At 34.7% G+C, this 23477-nt stretch overlaps 1 protein-coding gene across 1 annotated transcript in view; it reads right to left on the reverse strand.

Annotated features, from left to right (window-relative positions):
• Positions 1–23477, reverse strand: part of Dnz1 (DNZDHHC/NEW1 zinc finger protein 11) — a 51435-nt gene that overhangs the window by 24480 nt on the left and 3478 nt on the right. Inside the window, exons 2-4 of the mRNA XM_089091371.1 lie at positions 15761–15900; positions 12684–12816; positions 1163–1321 (exon numbers count right to left, since the gene is read on the reverse strand). Coding sequence (XP_088947497.1) covers positions 1163–1321; positions 12684–12816; positions 15761–15900 — 432 coding nt within the window. The remainder of the gene's footprint in view (positions 1–1162; positions 1322–12683; positions 12817–15760; positions 15901–23477) is intronic.

Here is a 23477-nt window from a genome sequence, read left to right on the forward strand (position 1 = left end):
GGAATCCAAATAACATTGGAAACGTCAAGATACCTCACCTTGCACCTTAAATTATAATCATTAGACAAGTCGTAGCAGTTTGAGAAAGAAGCTAAAAAGAACACTTAAAGGAGTAACGCAGTTTTGAATACAGTAAGAAGCTTAAATGCATGCCTACTTCCCAATAACAAATACTATGCGCAAACAATGGACAAATTTTATAACTTAGAGACCGGTCCCCTTGGCCTGTGGGGGGGGGTCATGCTATACCCAAAGTTATTGGGCCTTTCAACTATGATTAACAAAATGGATATCTCAAAATTTTGATCGGACGATTTTGGAAAAAAAGGAGCGAGGGAGGGGGCTAGTTGCCCTCCAATTTTTTTGGTCACTGAAAAAAGGCAATAGAATTTTAAATTTTCTTTCGAATGATCCCTCTCCCAATATTCTAGAACCACTGGGTCTATACGATCACCCCTAGGAAAAAAAAACAAAACAAAAATCAAATAAACACGCATCCGTGATCTTTCTTCTAGCAAAAAATACAAAATTCCACATTTTTGCAGAGAGGAGCTTGAAACCTATGCAGTAGGGTTCTTTGATACGCTGAATCTAATGGTGTGGTTTTCATTAAGATCACTTGACTTTGAAGGGGTATTTCCCCCTTTTTGCGGAAATCAGAAAAATTTTCTCAGGGTCGTAACCTTTGATAGGTAAGACTAAACTTAATTAAATTTATATATTTGAAATCAGCATAAAAAGCCAATTCTTTTGATATATCTTCTGGTATCAAAATTCCATTTTTTATAGTCTCGGTTACTACTGAGCCGGGTAGCTCCTTACTTACAGTTCGTTACCACGAACTGTTTGACTATTTACTACTACTAACAGAAGACATATCTATTTTCCTGTGGCATAATATTTTTGTCACTTAAAAAAAGCACTAAGACGTTGCATACCTATTCCAATGAGCCCTCTCCCAATCTTCTAGGACCATCGGTTCGACACGATTACCCGTCAGAAAAAGCATTACACTCTAAGCGCTAGCGTTAGCTCACTAACGCTAACGAAACTTACTTAACTAACCGAATATAGTAACTAATTGCTCATTACTGACGATAAAAGGCATTCACAACTCACTACCAAAAATCACTACTAATAAAAAAAGGTGAATCATTCTTACACTCTATGCTGGAATGAAATACTTTCAATGAAGCAATCTCTGCATTCCCCAAACCACGCATAAACGACTAGACCAGCTGCGTAGAACGCCACAACACCAACGTATACTAAAAATTGTAGAAAATACTTCTGATTCCTTTCACCAACACAGTTATTTATCCTAAAATAAAATATATTGAATTATTATTAGCAGAAAAATTGCCCCTCCCAGACCCAAGTTTGCCCAACCCCCACCCCTCGACTTAATTTTGCCCCCGCCCCCAGCTGAAATTAAGTTTCTGCAAAAAAATCCTATCAAAACTAAGATAAGCTTGCATAATTCAAGCATCCAGAGAAACAGGTCAGTTTTCTTTAGTATATCTTTGTCTTTATGGTAATGTATGGCTCATTTTTCAGTTCTCACTGTCATTTTCATTTGACTTGGGAAAATTGGCTCCAACCCCCCCCCAGGATTTTGGAGAAATTACAGCACTGGTTGCACATCTAAAGAAACACATTATTTTTATTGACATCACAGTGAGTGAATTGACGCCTATAAATTCTGAGAACTACAGTTCTAACCAAAATTGTTGTATTTTTTAAACAGTTTTTACGGATTATTTACGCTTTAATAAAGACAAAGTTTGAAACTACTCCTATCGTGAGCACTATGAGTGAAGCTAAAAGTTCAGTAAAGCGTAAATAATGCTAGTCTTTAAGGAGATGGGTTGAAGGGGGACAGTAAAACAATAATCATTGCTTGTGGTAATTTCAATTGTGATAATTTCATATTTGTGGTAATTTGAATTGTGGTAAACAATACTTATTCGTTGTAATCCCGACTCAATGAGATTGTCCTGCGGCCACAGTGACAATTATCATAGGGCGTAGAAGAACTGTGCTTCTAATCCAACAATTTAGTATCATAATATGACGAGACTTAAATGACAAATGTCCTTGAAAGAATACAAGTTTTCGACTTACAGGGGGCACAAGCGAACCACCCTTTTGTGATTCACTTTGCAGAACCAACTACAGCAAGGGGTGAAAGTAAACGGAAGCAATATCAAGTTAACCAAAACCAGATTTCAGAAATAATCAAGACAACGGACATTCATCCACTACTAATACTAAAAGTTCGTCTCAAGTCCAAGCCGTATAAGGCCAGTAAAGTTTCGCAAGCTCTTCTTCCAGTTTACTGGATTCAGAATTAAACTTTCTGCTCCCTTCCATGACATCCCCACCTCTTTATTTTATAGTCCCTGACCATTATATAAGTTCTGATACCACTCTGACTATACATGTTTTTTTCTTCTTTTTCTCCCTTTTATAATATACTTGTGCCTATTGTTGTTTTTTTTATCATTGAGGGCGGCTTAGTGGAGTTTTTGCCGAAATATGATCTTTTTCGCTATAGTCACTGGCTGAAAATTATCCGCGTTTGATTTTTGTCTTTTTTCTTTCTTCATTTTTTCATACTATGTTAGATAAGTTCTGATACCACTCTGACTATACATGTCGTTTTCTTCTTTTTTCCCTTTTATAATATACTTGTGCCTATTGTTGTTTTTTATCATAGAGAGCGGCTTAGTGGAGTTTTGCCGAAATACGATCGTTTTCGCTATACTCACAGGCTGAAAATTATCCTCGTTTGATTTTTGTCTTTTTTCTTTCTTCATTTTTTCGTACTATGTTATATAAGTTCTGATATGTTGTTTTTTTATTATTGAGGGCGGCTTAGTGGAGTTTTGCCGAAATATGATCGTTTTCGCTATACTCACTGGCTGAAAATTACCCTCGTTTTATTTTTGTCTTTTTTCTTTCTTCATTTTTTCATACTATGTTATATAAGTTATGATACCACTCTGGCTATACATGTTTTTTTCTTCTTTTTTCCCTTTTAGAATATACTTGTGCCTTTTGTTGTTTTTTCTTATCATTGAGGGCGGCTTAGTGGAGTTTTGCCGAAATATGATCTTTTTCGCTATAGTCACTGGCTGAAAATTATCCTCGTTTGATTTTTGTCTTTTTCCTTACTTCATTTTTTCATACTATGTTATATAAGTTCTGATACCACTCTGGCTTTACATGCTTTTTTTCTTCTTTTTTCCCTTTTATAATATACTTGTGCCTTTTGTTGTTTTTCTTATCATTGAGGTGGAGTTAGTGGAGTTTTGCCGAAATATGATCTTTTTCGCTATAGTCACTGGCTGAAAATTATCTTCGTTTTATTTTTGTCTTTTTTCTTTCTTCATTTTTTCGTACTATGTTATATAAGTTCTGATACCACTCTGACTATACATGTCGTTTTCTTCTTTTTTCCCTTTTATAATATACTAGTGCCTATTGTTGTTTTTTTATCATTGAGGGAGGCTTAGTGGAATTTTTGCCGAAATATGATCTTTTTCGCTATAATCACTGGCTGAAAATTATCCGCGTTTGATTTTTGTCTTTTTTCTTTCTTCATTTTTTCATACTATGTTATATAAGTTCTGATACCACTCTGACTATACATGTCGTTTTCTTCTTTTTTCCCTTTTATAATATACTTGTGCCTATTGTTGGGTTTTTATCATAGAGGGCGGCTTAGTGGAGTTTTGTGCACGACCCAGTTGCTCTATTAATCTCACTATTATCTAAGTTAATCTACATATAAATGTAGCAGTTTCAAAATTTGACTAATCGCTAATTGTAATTTTGCTCCTGTATATTTTGTAAAAGAAAAAAAGGCCTTTTTGGGAGGAAGCTTGGGCCCCCCATAAACATTAGGGTGGGCAATGGCAATATACTTGTGCCTTTTGTTGTTTTTCTTATCATTGAGGTGGAGTTAGTGGAGTTTTGCCGAAATATGATCTTTTTCGCTATAGTCACTCGCTGAAAATTATCTTCGTTTTATTTTTGTCTTTTTTCTTTCTTCATTTTTTAGTAATATGTTATATAAGTTCTGATACCACTCTGACTATACATGTCGTTTTCTTCTTTTTTCCCTTTTATAATATACTAGTGCCTATTGTTGTTTTTTATCATTGAGGGAGGCTTAGAGGGAGTGCCGAAATATGATCGTTTTCGCTATACTCACTGGCTGAAAATTATCCTCGTTTGATTTTTGTCATTTTTCTTTCTTCATTTTTTCGTACTATGTTATATAAGTTCTGATATGTTGTTTTTTTTTATCATTGAGGGCGGCTTAGTGGAGTTTTGCCGAAATATGATCGTTTTCGCTATACTCACTGGCTGAAAATTATCCTCGTTTTATTTTTGTCTTTTTTCTTTCTTCATTTTTTCATACTATATTATATAAATTCTGATAACACTCTGGCTATACATGTTTTTTTCTTCTTTATTCCCTCTACAATATACTAGTGCCTTTTGTTGTTTTTCTTATCATTGAGGGCAGCTTAGTGGAGTTTTACCGAAATATGATCTTTTTCGCTATAGTCACTGGCTGAAAATTATCCTCGTTTGATTTTTGTCTTTTTCCTTACTTCATTTTTTCATACTCTGTTATATAAGTTCTGATACCACTCTGGCTTTACATGCTTTTTTTCTTCTTTTTTCCCTTTTATAATATACTTGTGCCTTTTGTTGTTTTTCTTATCATTGAGGTGGAGTTAGTGGAGTTTTGCCGAAATATAATCTTTTTCGCTATAGTCACTGGCTGAAAATTATCCTCGTTTTATTTTTGTCTTTTTAGTTTGTTCATTTTTTCGTACTATGTTATATAAGTTCTGATACCACTCTGTCTATACATGTCGTGTTCTTGTTTTTTTACCTTTTATAATATACTTGTGCCTATTGTTGTTTTTTTATAATTGAGGGAGGCTTAGTGAAGTTTTTGCCGAAATACGATCTTTTTAGCTATAGTCACTGGCTGAAAATTATCCTCGTTTTATTTTTGTCTTTTTTCTTTCTTCATTTTTTCGTACTATGTTATATAAGTTCTGATACCACTCTGGCTTTACATGTTTTTTTCTTCTTTTTTCCCTTTTATAATATACTTGTGCCTTTTGTTGTTTTTCTTATCATTGAGGTGGAGTTAGTGGAGTTTTGCCGAAAAATAATCTTTTTCGCTATAGTCACTGGCTGAAAATTATCCTCGTTTGATTTTTGTCTTTTTCCTTACTTCATTTTTTCATACTATGTTATATAAGTTGATACCACTCTGGCTTTACATGTTTTTTTCTTCTTTTTTCCCTTTTATAATATACTTGTGCCTTTTGTTGTTTTTCTTATCATTGAGGTGGAGTTAGTGGAGTTTTGCCGAAATATAATCTTTTTCGCTATAGTCACTGGCTGAAAATTATCCTCGTTTTATTTTTGTCTTTTTCCTTTCTTCATTTTTTCATACTATGTTATATAAGTTATGATACCACTCTGGCTATACATGCTTTTTTTCTTCTTTTTTCCCTTTTATAATATACTTGTGCCTTTTGTTGTTTTTCTTATCATTGAGGTGGAGTTAGTGGAGTTTTGCCGAAATATAATCTTTTTCGCTATAGTCACTGGCTGAAAATTATCCTCGTTTTATTTTTGTCTTTTTAGTTTGTTCATTTTTTCGTACTATGTTATATAAGTTCTGATACCACTCTGTCTATACATGTCGTTTTCTTCTTTTTTTCCCTTTTGTAATATAATTTTGCCTATTGTTGTTTTTTTATAATTGATGGAGGCTTAGTGGATTTTTTGCCGAAATACGATCTTTTTCGCTATATTCACTGGCTGAAAATTATCCTCGTTTTATTTTTGTCTTTTTTCTTTCTTCATTTTTTCGTACTATGTTATATAAGTTCTGATACCACTCTGACTGCACATGTCGTTTTCTTCTCTTTTTTTACCCTTGTATAATATACTTGTGCCTATTGTTGTTTTTTTATCATTGAGGGAGGCTTAGTGAAGTTTTTGCCGAAATATGATCTTTTTCGCTATAGTCACTGGCTGAAAATTATCCTCGTTTGATTTTTGTCGTTTTTCTTTCTTCATTTTTTCGTACTATGTTATATAAGTTCTGATACCACTCTGACTATACATGTCGTTTTCTTCTTTTTTTCCCTTGTATAATATACTTGTGCCTATTGTTGTTTTTTTATCATTGAGGGAGGCTTAGTGAAGTTTTTGCCGAAATATGATCTTTTTCGCTATAGTCACTGGCTGAAAATTATCCTCGTTTGACTTTCGTCTTTTTCCTTACTTCATTTTTTCATACTTTGTTTTTTCACACCCCTGACCTTCCATTTGATGACGTTGTTTTTACCCCTGCATGCTAAACTTGTATACAGTTCGTCAATCTTCTTAGTAAAACACAGACTAATTTAGCTTAACCGTTCTTTCATTATTGATTTAGAAAGTGGAATCAAACATTCTTAGAACAACTTCTTCTTTCATAGAAGAAGATTTGATCTTCTTCTTTTTCTTTGACAGTCCCTTGAATGGGCACCAAAGAATCTATAGACAATTCTGACTTTTAATTTCTATCAATGGCTTTTGGTATTTTGATCTTAGTTTAAAGAATCTTCTCATTTTTTTAAACTTTGTTCAGCTTTAAAAGATCACCCAGCGTGGGTACGCTAATTTTTACAACTTCACCGTGTCTTCCCTCATTATGAATAATGTAGACCGACCTCCTCGGTAACTAATATCATCTTTTCATCCCCATTTATTCCTAATTTCGGCACTGGGTCTTCTTAATATTTATTTTAAACCTGCTGTCGCACTCTGGACTCGCCAAAACTCCTATAAGTCCATTGAATTCACCTATACTTTTACTTAATATTGTATTTTAATTGGTAAAAATACAATATTTTATTTACTTTATTGTATTTTATTTAGTAAAATACAATATTGTGTTTACTTTATTATATTGTACTTTTAATTTGTAATTAGTACTATTATTTGCCTATACTTTCACCAAAACTTAGGACAATAAAATCATCGGCATATTCTAAATGTAAAGAGTTTTTATTTCAGTTAATACCCAATTCTCCCAAACCCTTTGATCCATCAGAATAATACATGTAAACCAAGCGCGTCAACTGAGAGAGGCGAAGTGAGGGGGACCCTCCCTAGATTTTTAGACCCTCTTCTTAGACTTGAAACACCCTTTTTGGTATATTCAATGAAAAATAACTGAAAACCAATTTTATGATAAATATTTTCTTTTGTACTTAATATTGAAAATAAACAATAAAATTATTGGCTCTTTTATTTAGCTCTTTTTAAAGTTGTTAAAGACGAATATAGTTTCACTACAAACAAGTGTTTGGATACTGCCTCCTTTCCTAACTGTAAATAAAAACCAAAAGCCTACTGCGTCATTGGCGCTTAACTGTAAACAAATTATATTATAAATATTTTCTTTTCCAGTTCTTACAGCATTGAAAATAAAAATACAATTACAGCGAAATAAATTCTTGATCTTTAAGCAGTTAATGTAATTACACACCAAATGGTCTATTTCAAGCTGTTTATGCTGTTCGAAACTGTTCACCGCAAAGTCGGTTTTTAGCAGGTTACGAAATGTACGGCATATTTCATGCTTTTACAGAAACAGACGGAGGTGATACCCAAACTCTTTTTTGTAGTGATTTTTTTCTATTCAAGCTTGATTTGCATATTCAATTTAAGTTACACTCGTTTCAAGATTTATTTATTAATTTACATTAACATCTATTGCATGTTTGTTTGCATTGATTGTTTGTTTAATTTCTGTTCGTTTTAAGTTTCATTTATACTTCAATAGGAAACTATTTTTTTCGTTTTAAGCTTGATTTTCATATTAAATCTAAGCATAACTCGCTTTAAGATCCATTTGTTGATTTATATTATTACTTGTTGTAAGTTTTTGCTATGATTGTTAATTTAATTTCTGTTCGTTTTCGGTTTCATTTATTCTTTAATAGTAATTTCTGGTCGTTTTGAGTTTGAATTTTAAAAGATATTTGTATCTGCTGAGCTTAAGTTTAAAATGGCCTTTACTTTTCTTTGAAAAACGTATTTTTCGGAAAGTTTTTTTAATTAATTATGTTCGTTTTTGAGTTCAAAAAAGTTTTAAAAAATTCTTATTTCAAAATCTAACTTAAAAAAAAATATCAAATATTCATCAAAGTATCAAAACTGGTATCAAAGTAACAATATCAAAGTCAAAAAATGGGTTTGTGTCAACCTCGGAGTTTTTATTATTTGATTTTTGAACTACTTTTAACAAAATTGCTATATAAAATTTTTATCGGATGAAAGGGCGTGGTGGGACCCATTAAGCTTCTGTCTCTTTTGACTCTTTAAAAGTGAACTAGAACTTTTCAATCATTATCAATCTCTATTTTTAATCAAATGAGCCCTCTCTGATGTTTATACGAGCATCCCTTCTATAAGAACCATTTATACCCCCAGAGTATAACTTTCAACGCCTGTTCCTAGGTCTTGGGGAGTTGTGTCAACCCTGGAGTTTTAATATCTGATGTTTGAACTATTTTTAACGAAATGGTCATCTCAAAATTTTATCGGATGGGTTTATCCATCCGATAAACCCAAAGACGTGGAGGGGGAGGGGATATGTGACCTCCTATCTATTGACACTCCGAGAAAATGAAAAACCCCTTTTACGGTCACTTACCTAGTACACTCTGACTTGTATTCGAACAGCCCGTACATACTAGTCACCGACTGACACTGGACCGCTCGGCCACGTTCTGCCCCCAGGCCCGGGAGGGCTGTATCTACACCGGAGTGTTCGGTTTCTGACCGTTGAACTATTTTGAAAAAAATGGTTCTCTCAAAGTTCTTATCGGATTATTTTGAGTAAAATAGGGCGTGGAGAGGGGGGGGGGCTAGTTGCTCTCCGATCTCTTTTGACTCTTAAAAAATGAACGAGAACTGTCAATTTCCAATCATATGAGCCCTCCGAAGTTTCCATAAGAACCATATATGCCCCCAGAGCAATACCTACAACGCCGGCCCCGGGCCCGAGGGGGGGGGGTTGTCGACACAGGAGTTTTTATTATTTGACCTTTGAACTATTTTTCACGCAATGGCCATACGTAAAGGAGTTTTTGTTGAATGGTCTTTGAACTATTTTTAACAAAATGGCTACCTCAAATTTTTTATCAGGTGTATTTTGGGAAGAAGGGCTTGGGGGGAACCAGTTGTCCTCCGATCACTTTTGACTCTTAAAAAGGGCACTAAAACTCTCGATTTCCAATCTAATGAGCCCCCTCTGAAGTTTATACGACGACCCCTTCTATGTGAAGTGCCTCTGGGGAAAAAATAAATAGAGTGTGGGGGGAGGCTAGCTGCCCTCCAATCACTTTTAAAAAGTGAATTTCAACTTTCAATTTCCAATCAAATGAGCCCTCTAGGAATTTTATACGAGCACCCCTTCCCTAACAACCATATATGCCCCCAGGGCATAACTGACCACGCTTACCTCCTGGTCCTGTGGGGTTGTATCGACATTGAAGTTTTTTGTTATCTGAACTTTGAACTATTTCTACCAAAATTTCTATCCCAAGACTTTTATCTGATGCATCTAGGGCGTGGAGGAGGGGGAGGCTAGTTGCCCTCTGATCTCTTTTGACTCTTGAAAATTGAACAAGAACTTTCAATTTCCAATCAAATGAGCCCTCTTCAAAGTTTATACGAGCATGCCTTCCAAAGGAACTATATATGCCCCTAAAGCCATACTCATAACGCCTGCCCCCGGGCCCTGGCGGGTTCCGTCGTCACAGGAATTTTTCTTATCTGACCTTTGAACTGCTTTTAATGAAATGGGTATTATAAAAATATTATCAGACGGACATGGGGAAAAAGGGGTGTGTAGGGGGGGCTAGCCGACCTTTGATATCTATAGACTCTAAAAAATTGAACTAGAACCTTTCAATTTCCAATCAAATGAGCCCCCTCTGAAGTTTATACGAGCATCCCTTTCATAAGAACCATATACGCCCTTAGGGCATAACTTAGAACGCTTTCCCCTGGGCCCTGGGGGGGTTGTATTGACACCAGGTTTTTTCTTATCCGACCTTTGAACTGTTTTTACCAAAATGTCTATCTCAAAATTTTCATCAGATGGGTATGGAAAAAGAACGCGTGGGGGGGGCTAGCTGCCCTCGGATCTTTTTTGACTATTAAAAAGTGAGCTCGATCTTTCAATTTCCAATCAAATGAGCCCTCTCTGAAGTTTATACAAGAATCCTGCTCATACGAACCATATTTGCCCCAGGGCATGACTTACAACGCCTGCCCCCAGGCCCTGGGGGGTATTGAAGACACCTGAGTTTTTGTTATCTGAGTTTTGAGCAATTTTTAACTTAATGGCTATTTCAAAATTTTTATTGGATGCATTTGGGGAAAAACGGTTTGGGGGGGGGGACTATTTGCCCTCCAGTCTCCTTCGACTCTAAAAACTGAACTAGAACCTTCAATTTCCAATCTAATGAACCATCTCTGAAGTTTTTACGAGCATCCCTTCAATAATAACCATATATTCCCCCAGGGCATAACTTACAACACCTGCCCTCGGGCCCTGGAGGGCTGTGTCGACCCCAGAGTTTTCATTATATGGTCTTTGAACTATTTTAAAAAAAAAGGCTGTCTCAAAGTTCTTATCAGATGGGTTGGAGGCAAAAAGGGCGTGGAGGGAAGGGGGGCTAGGTGCCCGCAAATCTCTTTTAACTCTTAAAAAGTGAACTAGAGCTTTCATTTTGCAATCAAATGAGCCCTCTTTGAAGTTAATACGAACATCCCTTCCATAAGACCCATATATGCCCCCCGGGCTCAACTTACAACACCTGCGCCCGAGCACTGGTGGGTTGTGTCGACACCGGAATTTTTGTCGTATGATCTTTGAACTAGTTTTAACAAAATAGTTATCTTAAAATTTTTATTGGATGCATTTGGGAAAAAAGGGTTGTTTTTTTTGGGAGGGAGGAAGCTGGTTACCCTCCAATATCGTTTGACGCTTAAAAATGAACTAGAACTTTCGATTTCCAATTTAAATGAGCCCTCTCTAAAGTTTATACGAGCATTCCTTCCATAAAAACCACATGCCCTCAGGGCATAACTTATAACCCTTGCCCCTGAAGACTATGGGGGGAGTGTCCTGCTCAAACATACAATTTCCAGAACGTTCAACTACTTTGAGCAAAATGGCTATATCAAAATTTTGATTGGATGTGTTTGGGGAAATGGTGGGCGTGGAAGGGGTGTCAGTTGCCTTAGAATCACTTTCGACTATAAAAAGAGAACTCGCCATTTAAAAAGGGAGCTTTTCTAATCGAATGTGCCCTTTCTGAAGTTTCTACGACAACACTGTCCATACAAAACCTTATATACCCCCAGGGCATAACTTAGAACCCTTGCCCTGAGGGTTGTGGGGGGGTGTCATCCTCAAAGACCTAATTTCCAGAACTTAATACTACGTTTAATAAAACGGCTATCTCAAAATTTTGATTGGATGTGTTTGGGGAAAAGGTGGGCGTGACAGGGAGGTTAGTAGCCCTCCAGTCTCTTTTGACTATTAAAAACGGCACTAGCCCATTCTATTCTCAGTTTAATGACGCTTTTTTGAAATTTTCCTGCCAGTCGTCTGTCTAATAACCTTTTGTACCCATAGACCATAAATTACAACAGTTGATCTGAAGTGTGTAGAGGAGTGTCCTCCTCAAAAATATAATTTCTATGGTGAGAACAACTACGCTGAACAAAATGGCTATCTATTCTTCCAATCATTTTCGACTATTAAAAAGGGCACAAGCTGCTCCAATTTCCAATTGAATGAGCCCTTTTCGAAGGTTCTACGACAACTTCTTCGATACGAACTGCCCTGCTCTAAAGGAAAAAAATAATAAATAATACCTTGTGCCAACTTAGTTCTTACATGTCCCCGGGCATAACTTAAAACCCTTTCCCTGAGGGTTGTGGGGGAGTGTCCTCCTCAAAAATATAATTTTTACCTGAAAATCAACTACGCTAAACAAAATGGCTATCTCAAAATGTTGATTGGATGTGTTTGGGGGAATGATGGGCGTAGGGGTAGGGGGGGGGGGGAGGGGGATAGTTGCCCTCCAATCACTTTCGACTATAAAAAAAAGGGCACTAGAACTCTCGATTCCAATCGAATGAGCCCCCTTTGAAGTTTCTACGACGACCCCTTCCATATGAAGTGCCTCTGGGAAAAAAATAAGAATAATAAATGAATAAATAAATAATAAAACATTGGAGCCGTATGTCCTGTATTATAGGCAACGCTATAGCGTTGCCTCTGATTAACAAGCAAAAGAGTGACTGTAGAAAAAAGGCACAAATGAAAGAACAATCAAAATTGGATTGGGCATGAATTATTTTCCATGGCTACGGATCCTACTAACCAAATTAATCCAATTTGATTTAAGGTGACTAATAAATTTTTAATAAAATTTTATTTTAAATAAATCATTTTAAATATTTCATTTTAAATAAAATTTCAAATACTTAAATTGAAAATAAACAAAAAATGAAGAATATTTTAAAAATAAAATGTAAACAAGAAAATGGCTAATGAAATATAATACCACGGGCAGTGATGATCCATTTTACGGATACATCGGTTACATGTACGGCAATGATGAGCTCTTGGTGGCCTATATATTTCACATTTCAAACAAACCGTCCAACCTTCCTTCTGCTCGCTAGACGCTCTATTACCTGAAGAAGAAGAAAACAGATTCCGTCTTGAAAAAAAAATGATACAATAAAAAAGGGGGATTGCCATTTTCATTTTTAGTGTATATTTTGTTTTTTATTTTTTTTTTCTTTCTTTCTTTTTTCAATTTTTTTTTGTTTTTTTCTCCTTTTTTAGTTTATTATTTGTTATATTTTTTTTCTACCTGCATTCCTGGACATTTTAGGCACAATTCCCGCTTTTTAGGGGTATAATGAGAGAAAGGTTGAGATGGCTAGGACACACTCTGTAGATGAAATATGACAGATTTCCGAAGATCGTTCTTTTCAGCCAACCATCTAGGTCAAAACAAAAACTAGGTCGGCCCCGAAAGGGATAGATGGAGGTCTTAATGAAGGATTTAAGGGAAATTGGAATTTCTTGGTTGGGTGTAAAGAGGGAGGTTTTGAATAAATTAGGATGGAGGAGGAGTGCGTGTAGCTGAGTTGTTAGTAGTAGTGGTGGTAGTAGTATCCCCGGCCATAGAGCCTTACGGAGGATATTTGATGTCGAATGAGATGTATTGTTTACTATTGTTTGTTGACTACACTAAAAAAAATATAAGTCATAAATAGTAAATAAAATAAATAAAAAAATACAAATATAAAAATAATCATAAAAATGTAATAATAATAAGAACAATAAAACCAAAAATAAATAGGTATTATACTCGTGCCCACTGTGCGGGTGCAAAGGATTGTACATGTAACATTTTTGGGTCTATGAAATTTAATAAAAAATTGGGTAGAAATCTTTTTACAAACTCTGTTAATATCTTTAAGAGAGTAGTAAAGCAAGATGAACAAAACTTCCAGGAAAGTCTTTTTAAGATTTTCCGAATAATCACTTTAAAAGTAACATAGCTTAAATACATATCTTTAGCTGTTAAGGAAAACTTAAAATTTTCTGAAAAGCACTTGTTTATCTCAGGTGAAAAGTTAGGTGGGGGGGGGGTGGAAGATTCTTCAGAATGAACATAAAGCACACTGAAAACTTACAGGTATAATAAACAGTTTTTTATATAAACTATATTTGTGTTAAGAGGGCATTCATTTATTTATTCTTTTTATCCGGTACGTCGAATAATAATGGGATTTTCCCCGTCCTCACATATTAGTTTGTTTCTTTACCTTTACTTTTAAGACCAATTTACGAGTTAGACAAGTATTTTCTTTTTTTTAGGAGAAATAGTCGTGTTACGTTCATCTTTACGACCAATTACGAGTCAAAGAAATATTTGTGAGGAGGGGGGATTTCGAAACCAGTAACCCCCCTCGGATACGCCCCTGTCTGAAGGTTACTGAATCAGTTATACAGAGAACCAATGTAGAGTTCAAAACAGAGAACCAATGTAGAGTTTAATTTTTGTTTTTATTATTGGCTAAAAATTCCACACAGAAGCCAATGAGATTTTACAAAGGGAATGGTAAGTGGCTTCCCTTTCCAGCATAAATTTAAGGAATAATGGGACTGGCCTTAGTCTCAAGCCTTTTAAAATTAAGGTGTTATAGATATTCTTGAATTGAAAGGTGGAAATGTAACACCTTGTTGGAATCAAAGTCATACAAGGATTTTTCATTCTTAAAGTTGAAGGGTCCAAAGTGGGTTCCATGCTCCTCCAAAAAATTCCATTCCATCCCCAAATTTGCTTATACACACATGGTGTATCTCTTCCAACTCATGTAATACTTTACTGTTCTGAATTATTAAATATTAGTCATTACGAATAATGAATTGTACAGTGTTATAGTCCTAAATCAAAACACACTAAGAACAAGTTGATGACAACCTGATCGTGTTGATGACAAGTTTAAGGTTAGTTGTCCAATATTTTCACCAAAGTTTCACCAACAGGCACTTAACAGTTTTTTACACACAAGCAAAACACAGTTTTGCTTAACAAACAGTGTTGACTTTCACCAAATTTGCTATTTTAGAATATCTGAGGTTGTTGATTTTAAATCTAAGTTGCAAATTTCAGCATAGAAGGTGAAAATCAAAATGCACATACTCTTCTTATAACTATTCATACCAAAATAGCTACAAAGGTGTTTCTATTTTTAATAGCTATTTTTAAAACAGCATATGCTATGAATTAAAAAAATAAACTTAGAACAAACAGAAATACCAATAAATAATGAAACCAAACTTAAACGAATAAAGATTACAACAAAAAGGAATGGTGTTGCCCCTTCTCCCTCAACCCCCCCCTAAAAAATGTGATTAGTGATTTACTTAATACAAAATATAGTCATTGAGATATAGAAAAAATTATTTCATTAATATACAAAAATTTAGTTTCAATTTTTTTTTGCTTTTTTTCACTATAACATTTAGAAATTAAATAGAGATCAAACTTTATCAATAGTTTGTTTGATAGAGATCAAACAAAGTACATTTTATTTTTAAGACGTGTAATAGACTTAATTTACAGAAACCACACATTTTTGTGTTTTACTTCCCCATTCTCTTAGAAGAACTATCTGAGGCCTCTCACCCCCCCCCCTTAAAAAATATTGAATACATGCATCTTCTTTTAGCCTGCCTAGATGAAAAAAATCACCAAAAGAAAAAACACTTTAAGTTTGAAGATGGATGTTTATATTCAAACTACTCTTTGAGAAAAGGTAATATTGGTTAAAAAAAAAAACTATTTATGTTAGGTAAACATTGTTAACATCTAAATATGTTAAAAGATATACCTTAACTAACCAAATGCCATAACAAACATACCTAAACATATAACTAAACACAGTTAAAAAAAAAATTTCAGATATGTAAGTTTCTTTTCTGGATTGGACAATACCTTTCTCATAGGTAACAGTTTGCTGAATGCAGGTAATAATTATGAATGAATTCCCTTAAACATATTTTAAATATTTCATTATGTGTCGGAGATTAAAAAAAAAGAATCCAAAAACAACATACCAGAATGAAGTTCAGAAAAATCTAGCTTTCTTGCAGGGAAGGGCACAGTGCCAGGGTCTGTAAAAACAGCTCTCCAATGTGCAAATAATAATAAGAAAATCACCAAATTAAATGAAACTGCATGAACTGAAGTCCAAAGACTGGAAATAGAACATGTAGAAACAAGTTAATTTAACTGTCTATGCCTGTCAGAAAAACAAAAAATATTACATGTGAACATTTAGTAAAAACAACCAACATCATAGGCACACACTGATCCAACCTTTTGGTATGGGACAGAGTATATTTTGTGAAGGGCGGATCCAAATTATTAAAAGAAAACTATAATTATTAAAAGAAAAACCTGAAACCAAACTGACAAGACAACGTGAAAAATTTCTATTACAAAGAATCAACAAGTGTCAAAAGTGGAAGGAATTCTAAATAATATAGGAGTTGAGGGATTTACATTTAGCAATATTTTGCAATGAATTCATTGAGGTTAATCCCTGGAAATTTGGGGGGGGAGCAGTGGAAATAATTTATTTTTCAAAAACCAGGGAAGGCAGCTATGTAATTTTTTCAACAGAAGTACAATAAAAGCCATTTTTAATGAAAATACTGAAAAAAGATATTATTTCTAAATCTAGAAGAGGGCCGAGCTTTCCTTTCTTTTCTTTGCTGCTTTCTATTCTGCTTTGTTTTCATGAAAATTACCATTTCCATAATTTTTGGTTTTACCAAAACTGTTGATGAACAGAAAGTTTATCAATGATACAACAGGATTTTGCCACTCACATCTTGAATTGCAAGAGAGATGGTGGAAAAATAACTTATATTCCAGTAGCCTGGTTTTTGGCCTTGATTTCTTTAGTTTTTGACCATTTATATTAACTTGTTGCAAATTTTGAAGTTTTAATAGTTCTTTGGGAATCTTAAACTCTGGCATGCTGATAACATCTATTTTGAAGCAAATAAAAATTATATAATTGTATTCCAACTCTGCCACCCATAGATGAGTAAATAGCATATTAGATTTATAATCATATGTTCTTCATGATACATGTTCAAATCCTGATGTTCCTAAAAATTCCCAAGTCCTTGCTTGCAGGGGGTCAGTGGGGGTCAGTGGCATGAGTCTGCAAGCTCAGTCGCCTGGGGCGCGGAGGCAATGGGCCTTCCAGGCCTGAGCCTTGATCCAGTTACGTCTATCCCATTGCAAAGCAGTAAAGAAAAAAAGTAAATATCTTTAACACCTATTCTAAAATCTGGAAGTTTAAATTTTCAAATCCACTATTGTTTGAACTTTGCTATATATTTCCTAAATTTTATTACACTATAATTGAGTCTACTTTTATTTATAGTCAAAAATATGTCTAAATTTTAAGATGTTTCCATTACAAACGCTGGGACAATGTGAACACACTACTTGACACCTCTTTTTATGCTCATTCTGAACATAATAATAATTCCACTTGCAAACCAAAGTTAAAGCCAAATAAACCCCTAAGTGACAGATAGATACATAGATTCCTTCTCTGAGAAAAATGTAAAAAGTGTTCTATTGACAAACTGTATATTACTAGCCAATTGAAAAAAGCTAATTAGAATTAAAATGAACCTACTTAAGAATAGTAAAACATCCAAAACTAACTCAATGCATTAACACATAAAAAAAATATGTAAATCTGCTTCTTCATATTACAAATGTGAAGTCAAAGATTTATTTCCTACAAAGCAAAAAAAGGTATAATAGAATGAAAAAACAATTTTTGGGAAAACACATAATAATATAGATTTTTATTTCCAAGAAGACCCCTCAGTTACAGCCTGAATAATCTGAACAAATTTCTTTCCTCCTCAGATGTGGAGACAAGAATTAAGAATATTAGAAAGTGCAGTACTTGTCCTTTAGACATCCTGATTGTACTAATTAAGCCTTTGCTGACAATCTCTCAGAGCCTTTGTCCTTACTTTTTAATGAAAATACCTCTACTGGTAAATTCCCAAATTGTTGAAAATTAGGTTTTATTACTCTTGTAAAAAAGGAAGGTAACAACCAAGATTTTGATAATGTCCATCCCATTACTCTTACTCCAGTTTTTTCTGAGTTATATGAAAGTTTTTTAGCTGAGTGGTTGAAAGTAAAGATAATCCCAAATGTTGACCAACGACAATTCGGAAACTGATGCTCTACATCTACCACCCACTATCTCATTCACCTTACAGACACAATATGTAACACACTTGAAAAACCCAATACCTGGCTCAATATTATTGCTGTTGACTTTCAAAAAGCTTTTGGTTTAATCAACCAAAATACACTGGTAGAAAAACTATTTAATGACCTTCAAGTTGGCCCTTACTTAATTAGTTACTTAATTGGCCTTACTTAATTAGAATAATTGTATCTTTCCTCTCTAATAGAACGCAAGTCGTCAGATGCCTGAATGTATATTCTGATCCTCTTTCAATTTATAATGGCGTTCCCCAGGGACCCCTCTTAGGCACAATTTTATTTCTTGCAATGATAACAACCTTGGTGTCGATTTTCCAGATAGATGGAAATTCGTTGCTGATCTGACTGTCTTAGAGACATATTTCAAAAATTTTAAAAGAAGCCCAATGGACATCTTCAACTCGATTTCAAACGAAGCTTTTACTAATGATATGAGAGTCAACCCCTTGAAGTCAACAGATTTAACTAATAATTTCCTTGAAACTCCCCTTCTTTCTCCTGCCCAATCCCCCCTGAAATGTCAGTCACCACTATGAAATTACTGGGTGCTACCATCTCAAGTGACTTAAAATGGGATTGCCATATTAGTGACATCATAAAACGTGCAAATGCTGCATTTTCCCTCCTTAAAAAATTAAATGTCCTAAATCGCATTGTTTGAGGATTTTCCTCTCATTTGTATGCCCAACTCTCGAGTACCCCTGTCTTGTTTGGAATTCTAGCATCTTCATTGAATTGTCATACAGAATAGAGGCAGTCCAAAAAAGGTGCCTAAGAATTTTCTACAATGAGTGTGAAGTACCTTATATTTCCCTTCTTTAAAGAGCTAGGCTAATCTAGTCACCCTTAAGGAAAGGAGAGCAAAAATTTCCTTTTCTTTTGCTAACAATGCCCTTCATAACCCTTGGACAACTCCCCTTTCCGCTAGACAACATTCACCCCATTGACCCCACTTCCTGTGTTCTGTTTCAACAAAAATCCCCCTTCTTGCCCCAATAAGAGTTTCCACTGAAAGATATAGAAGAACTTTATTCCCTCACATAGTTGACATATTCAATCAGAGAATCTCCGCAGCCTCCCCCCCCCCCCTTTACATCGTGATTTTTTATTTTAATGTTCCTTTTGCAAATTTTGAGGCTTTTATTTTTTAGTTACATGACTAACTTATGTTTTTATTTAATTATTTTATCTCCTTTTTAAATTTACAAGATTTCATTATTTTGATATTTTTGCTGATTTGGCATTGACCTTCTAATTTTACGAGTTTAATTTGTTTTTGTTTTTAACATTTTTATGTATTTGAAATTGAACCTTTTATAATTTTCTATTGTTGTTTGTTTGTTTTTAGTTCTTCTTTCATTTTATTGGCACTAAAGTGCGAATTCGGCCCATTTGGGCTTGTGATAGCCCTTTTTCAGTAATAAATCTTATCTCATCTTACACTCAATTTCTTATTTGCAGCTTGAAACAGGATGAGATAAGTGGTTACAAACATACTACTTGATTATAAATGCATTATTTCCATGTTATATATTTAACTGACACTGATTCACTATAATGAATCCAATAAACATAGCAATAAATAAATCTTTTAATTCAATAATTTTTTTATTCTTGTCATGTTCTATAAATTTGCAAAGTTTATCACTCAGAAAATGTGATCTTTATTACAAATAGAATTACAATGGCAATATTAAAGAATTATAAATTGTTAAGTTTTTTGAATTGAACCACAATAAATCAATGCATATTGAATATAAGACTTGGAAATAATTGGTTTATAATTGAGTTGCAATTCTTCAAACCTATATTGAACCCATTTCTAATATAAAAATAGGGAACAAGGTGTCACTTTGGGTTTCATATAAGGGTATTAAATTGGATCTCCAGATCAAATGGTTCTTATATTTGAAAAGAGCATAGAAAAACAGCATCAAGTAGTGTGTTGCCCCAATGTAAGTTGAAAAAATGTAAGCCCCAATGTAAGTAGAAACAGCAAATATATAGTGGTTATCCACTTCTGAAGCAAACATCCTTAAGAAACATAAGTAGCCCCATTAGATTCCTTTCTTTTTTTTTTTTTTTTGCTCTGTCCAAATAGCACTGACAATGCTATTCTGACAGCTTTTCTGACAATGCATCCCACCTGCCCTAGATATAGCCCTAGAAATATATAAAAAAAAAACAGTCCCACCCTCCTGATGGATATTTATTCCTTAAAATCCTAATTAATTTTTGTTTTCTTAAAGTTATAAGTGAAAACATTTGAAACAATTTTTTCAGTAAAGTACAAATTATTTTCTAGCTTTAAGAAAGCATAGGGTTTAGAACCCTACTCAGATTAATTTCTGCTCGTCTTGAGTTTGATTTATTTTGATTTCTGTTTGTTTCGGGTTTCATTTATTTATTGATACTAATTTTTGGTAGATGTATGCTTTGTAAATTATTTGATTCTATTTTTGCTCATTTTTGGTTTAATGGAGTTCTTTACTTTTTTTTAAATGTTTTTTTTTATTAATTTCTGTTCGTTTTATATTGACATAGTCTTTTTCAGGGAGAAAGACTGATCCTCTGCTGAAGTTAAACAACCATCCCTTCCACAAAACTATTTAATACCCCCTGGACATAACTTACAACTCTTGCCCCTAATCTCTGGGGTGTGTTTCAACCCCAAAAGCCTTGTTATATGATATTTAGACTATGATATAATAATGGTTATCTCAATATTTCTATTAGACTCATTTCAGGACAATATGACGTGTGTGTAGGGGTGAGAGGGTAGCTGCCCTCTGATCACTTTGACTCTTAAAAAGAGCACTAGAGCATCTGATTACCATTCCAATGAGCTCCTTTTGAAGTTTATATGACCTCACTTTCTATAAAAACCCTATATGTCCCCAGGGCACAATGTACCCTTGCCCTGAGGGCTGGGAGGATTTGTTATCCTCAAAGACATAATTTCCAGACCTTTCTGATAGGCTTAACAAAATGACTATACCAAAATTTTGATTGGAGGTGTTTGGGGAAATAGCATGGAGGGAGACATTTGCCCTCTGATCACTTTTGACTAATAAAAAAGGTACTAGTCCTTTCAATTTCCAATCGAATGAGCCCTCTTTGAAGCTTCTATGACAAAATGTTCTATAAAAACCTTATATGCCCCAAGAACATAACTTACGACCCTTGCCATGACGTATATGGGGGGAGCGTTATCATCCTCAAAGACATAATGCCCATACCTGTCAACTATGTTGAACAAAATGGCAATATTAAAATATTTGGGGAAATGATGGGCATTGGGGGGGATTCTCCCTTTGATTACTTTTGACTATTAAAAAGGACAATAGCCCTCTCAATTTCCAATCAAAAGATCCCTTTTTGAAGTTGTTACAACAACACTTTCTATATGACATTATATACCCCCAGGGCACAACTTACAACCTTAGCCCTGAGGGCTTTTGAGGTTTGTCATACTCAGAAACATAATTTTTGGACACTTCAACTATGTTAAACAAAATTGCTATATCAAAATGTTGATTGGAAGTGTTTGGAGAAATGATGGGTATAGGAAGCATTCACCCTTCAATCCCTTTTGACTACTAACAAGGGCACTAGCCCTCTCAATTCTCAATTGAATGAGTCCTTTTTGAAGTTTCTATGACAACACTGGCAAAAACCTAATTTCCAGAGCTTCCAACTATGTTGAACAAAATGTCAATCTCAACATTTTGATTAGATGTGTTTGGGGAAATGGTAGGCTTGAGAGGGGCATTAGTTGCCCTCCAATCACTTTCGACTATTAAATAGGGTACTAGCGCTTTCAATTTCCAGTCAAATGAGCCCTTTTTGAAGTTTCTACAAAAACACTTTCTATAAAAACCTTATATGCCCCCAGGGCATAACTTACAACCCTTCCACTGAGGGCTGTGGGGGGAGTGGCATCCTCAAAGACATAATTTCTGGACTTTTCAACTACGGTACGTGGAACAAAATGGCAATCTCAAAATTTTTATTGGATGTTTTTGGGGAAACAGTGGGCATGGGAGGGATGTTAGCTTTCCTCTAATCACTTTTGACTATTAAAAAGGGCACTAGATCTAGAAGGTTTCAAAGTTTCTACTACAACGCCCTATAAAAACCTTATATGCCCCCAGGGCATAACTTACATCCCTTGCCCTGAGGGGTGTGTGGGGGGGGGGATTGATCATCCTCAAAGACAGAATATCCAGAACTTTCAACTACGCTGAAAAAAATGGCTATCTCAAAATTTTGATTGGATATGTTTGGGGAAATGGTGGGCATGAGAAGGGGGTGAGTTGCCCTCCAATCAGTTTCGACTAGCCTATTAAAAAGGGCACTATACCTTTCAGTTTCAAATTCAATGAGCCTTTTTGTAGTTTTTATGAAAAAATTTTCTATAAGAAAAAACCTTATATGCCCCCAGGGCATTACTTACAACCTTAGCTGTGAGGACTCTGGGGGGATTGTCATCCTCTAAGACCTAAGTTCCAGAGCTTTCATCTATATTGAATAAAATGTCTATCTAGTAATGCTGATTGGATGTGTTTTGGGAATGGGTTTAGCTTGAGAGGGGAACTAGTTGGCCTCCAATCGCTTTCAACTATTAAAACACTAGCCCTTTTTAATCGTCCTTTTAGATGCATTAATGGAGAAATATATTATAAGGGAAGGGGAAAGGGAGAATTGCCATAAAAAGCATCCATGGTACCATAGCATAAAATAAGGAATCTAAGGCTCCTACTTTCATTTTCTTTTAGCGTGTTTCCCTATGTTTCATAAGAAAACACGAAAATTGTGGAAAATATTTTAAACTGTACTTAAATGCACTTTGCCTCATTTTTATATATCATTAATTTGCTTCCCATAGCCCAAACTGTATATGCTCATTACACTTTCAATATTACAACTCTTTTCTTCCTGGTACCTGCCTACTGTTTGCTATAACTACTACTAACAACTCACTGCAACACCATGCCACCTGAGGCCAACACAGCTCCACATGTTCATCCTCCAGGAACATGCTCTTTACACCTCCCAAGAAGTCCCAATTTCCTTTAAATCCTTTCTTACAATTTCTCCCCACCCTGGTCATAAGCCTATATATACACAAGATTCTATAGCTGACATAGGGACAAGGTAAACATACCACTTGAATTCGTTTTGTATCCCCTTCCAAATATACTAATCAATTCAGTCACAAACAGGGGCATCCTGAGGCTCATTTTATTGGGGCAATCTTTGTAAATTTTATCAAATTGCTACCTGATTTATGCCAAATTTTCTGCAGAAATCAAGAATTTTGCTAAATTTTATCCAATTTTGCAAAATTTCTGTCAAAATTTTCACCTTCAGAGAAAATTTTACCAAATACCACAAAAGGGGGGGGGCGGGCATCTAAAAACATAAAAACATATCCCTGCCTGATGGTCCTGTACATAGTCCTAATAATGCATTTCTTTGTTACATTGATGCAGTCAA

Source organism: Artemia sp. Qi Xiang Cuo, chromosome 7 (assembly GCF_049724085.1).
Source record: "Artemia sp. Qi Xiang Cuo chromosome 7, ASM4972408v1, whole genome shotgun sequence".
NCBI classification, from domain to species: Eukaryota; Metazoa; Arthropoda; class Branchiopoda; order Anostraca; family Artemiidae; genus Artemia; species Artemia sp. Qi Xiang Cuo.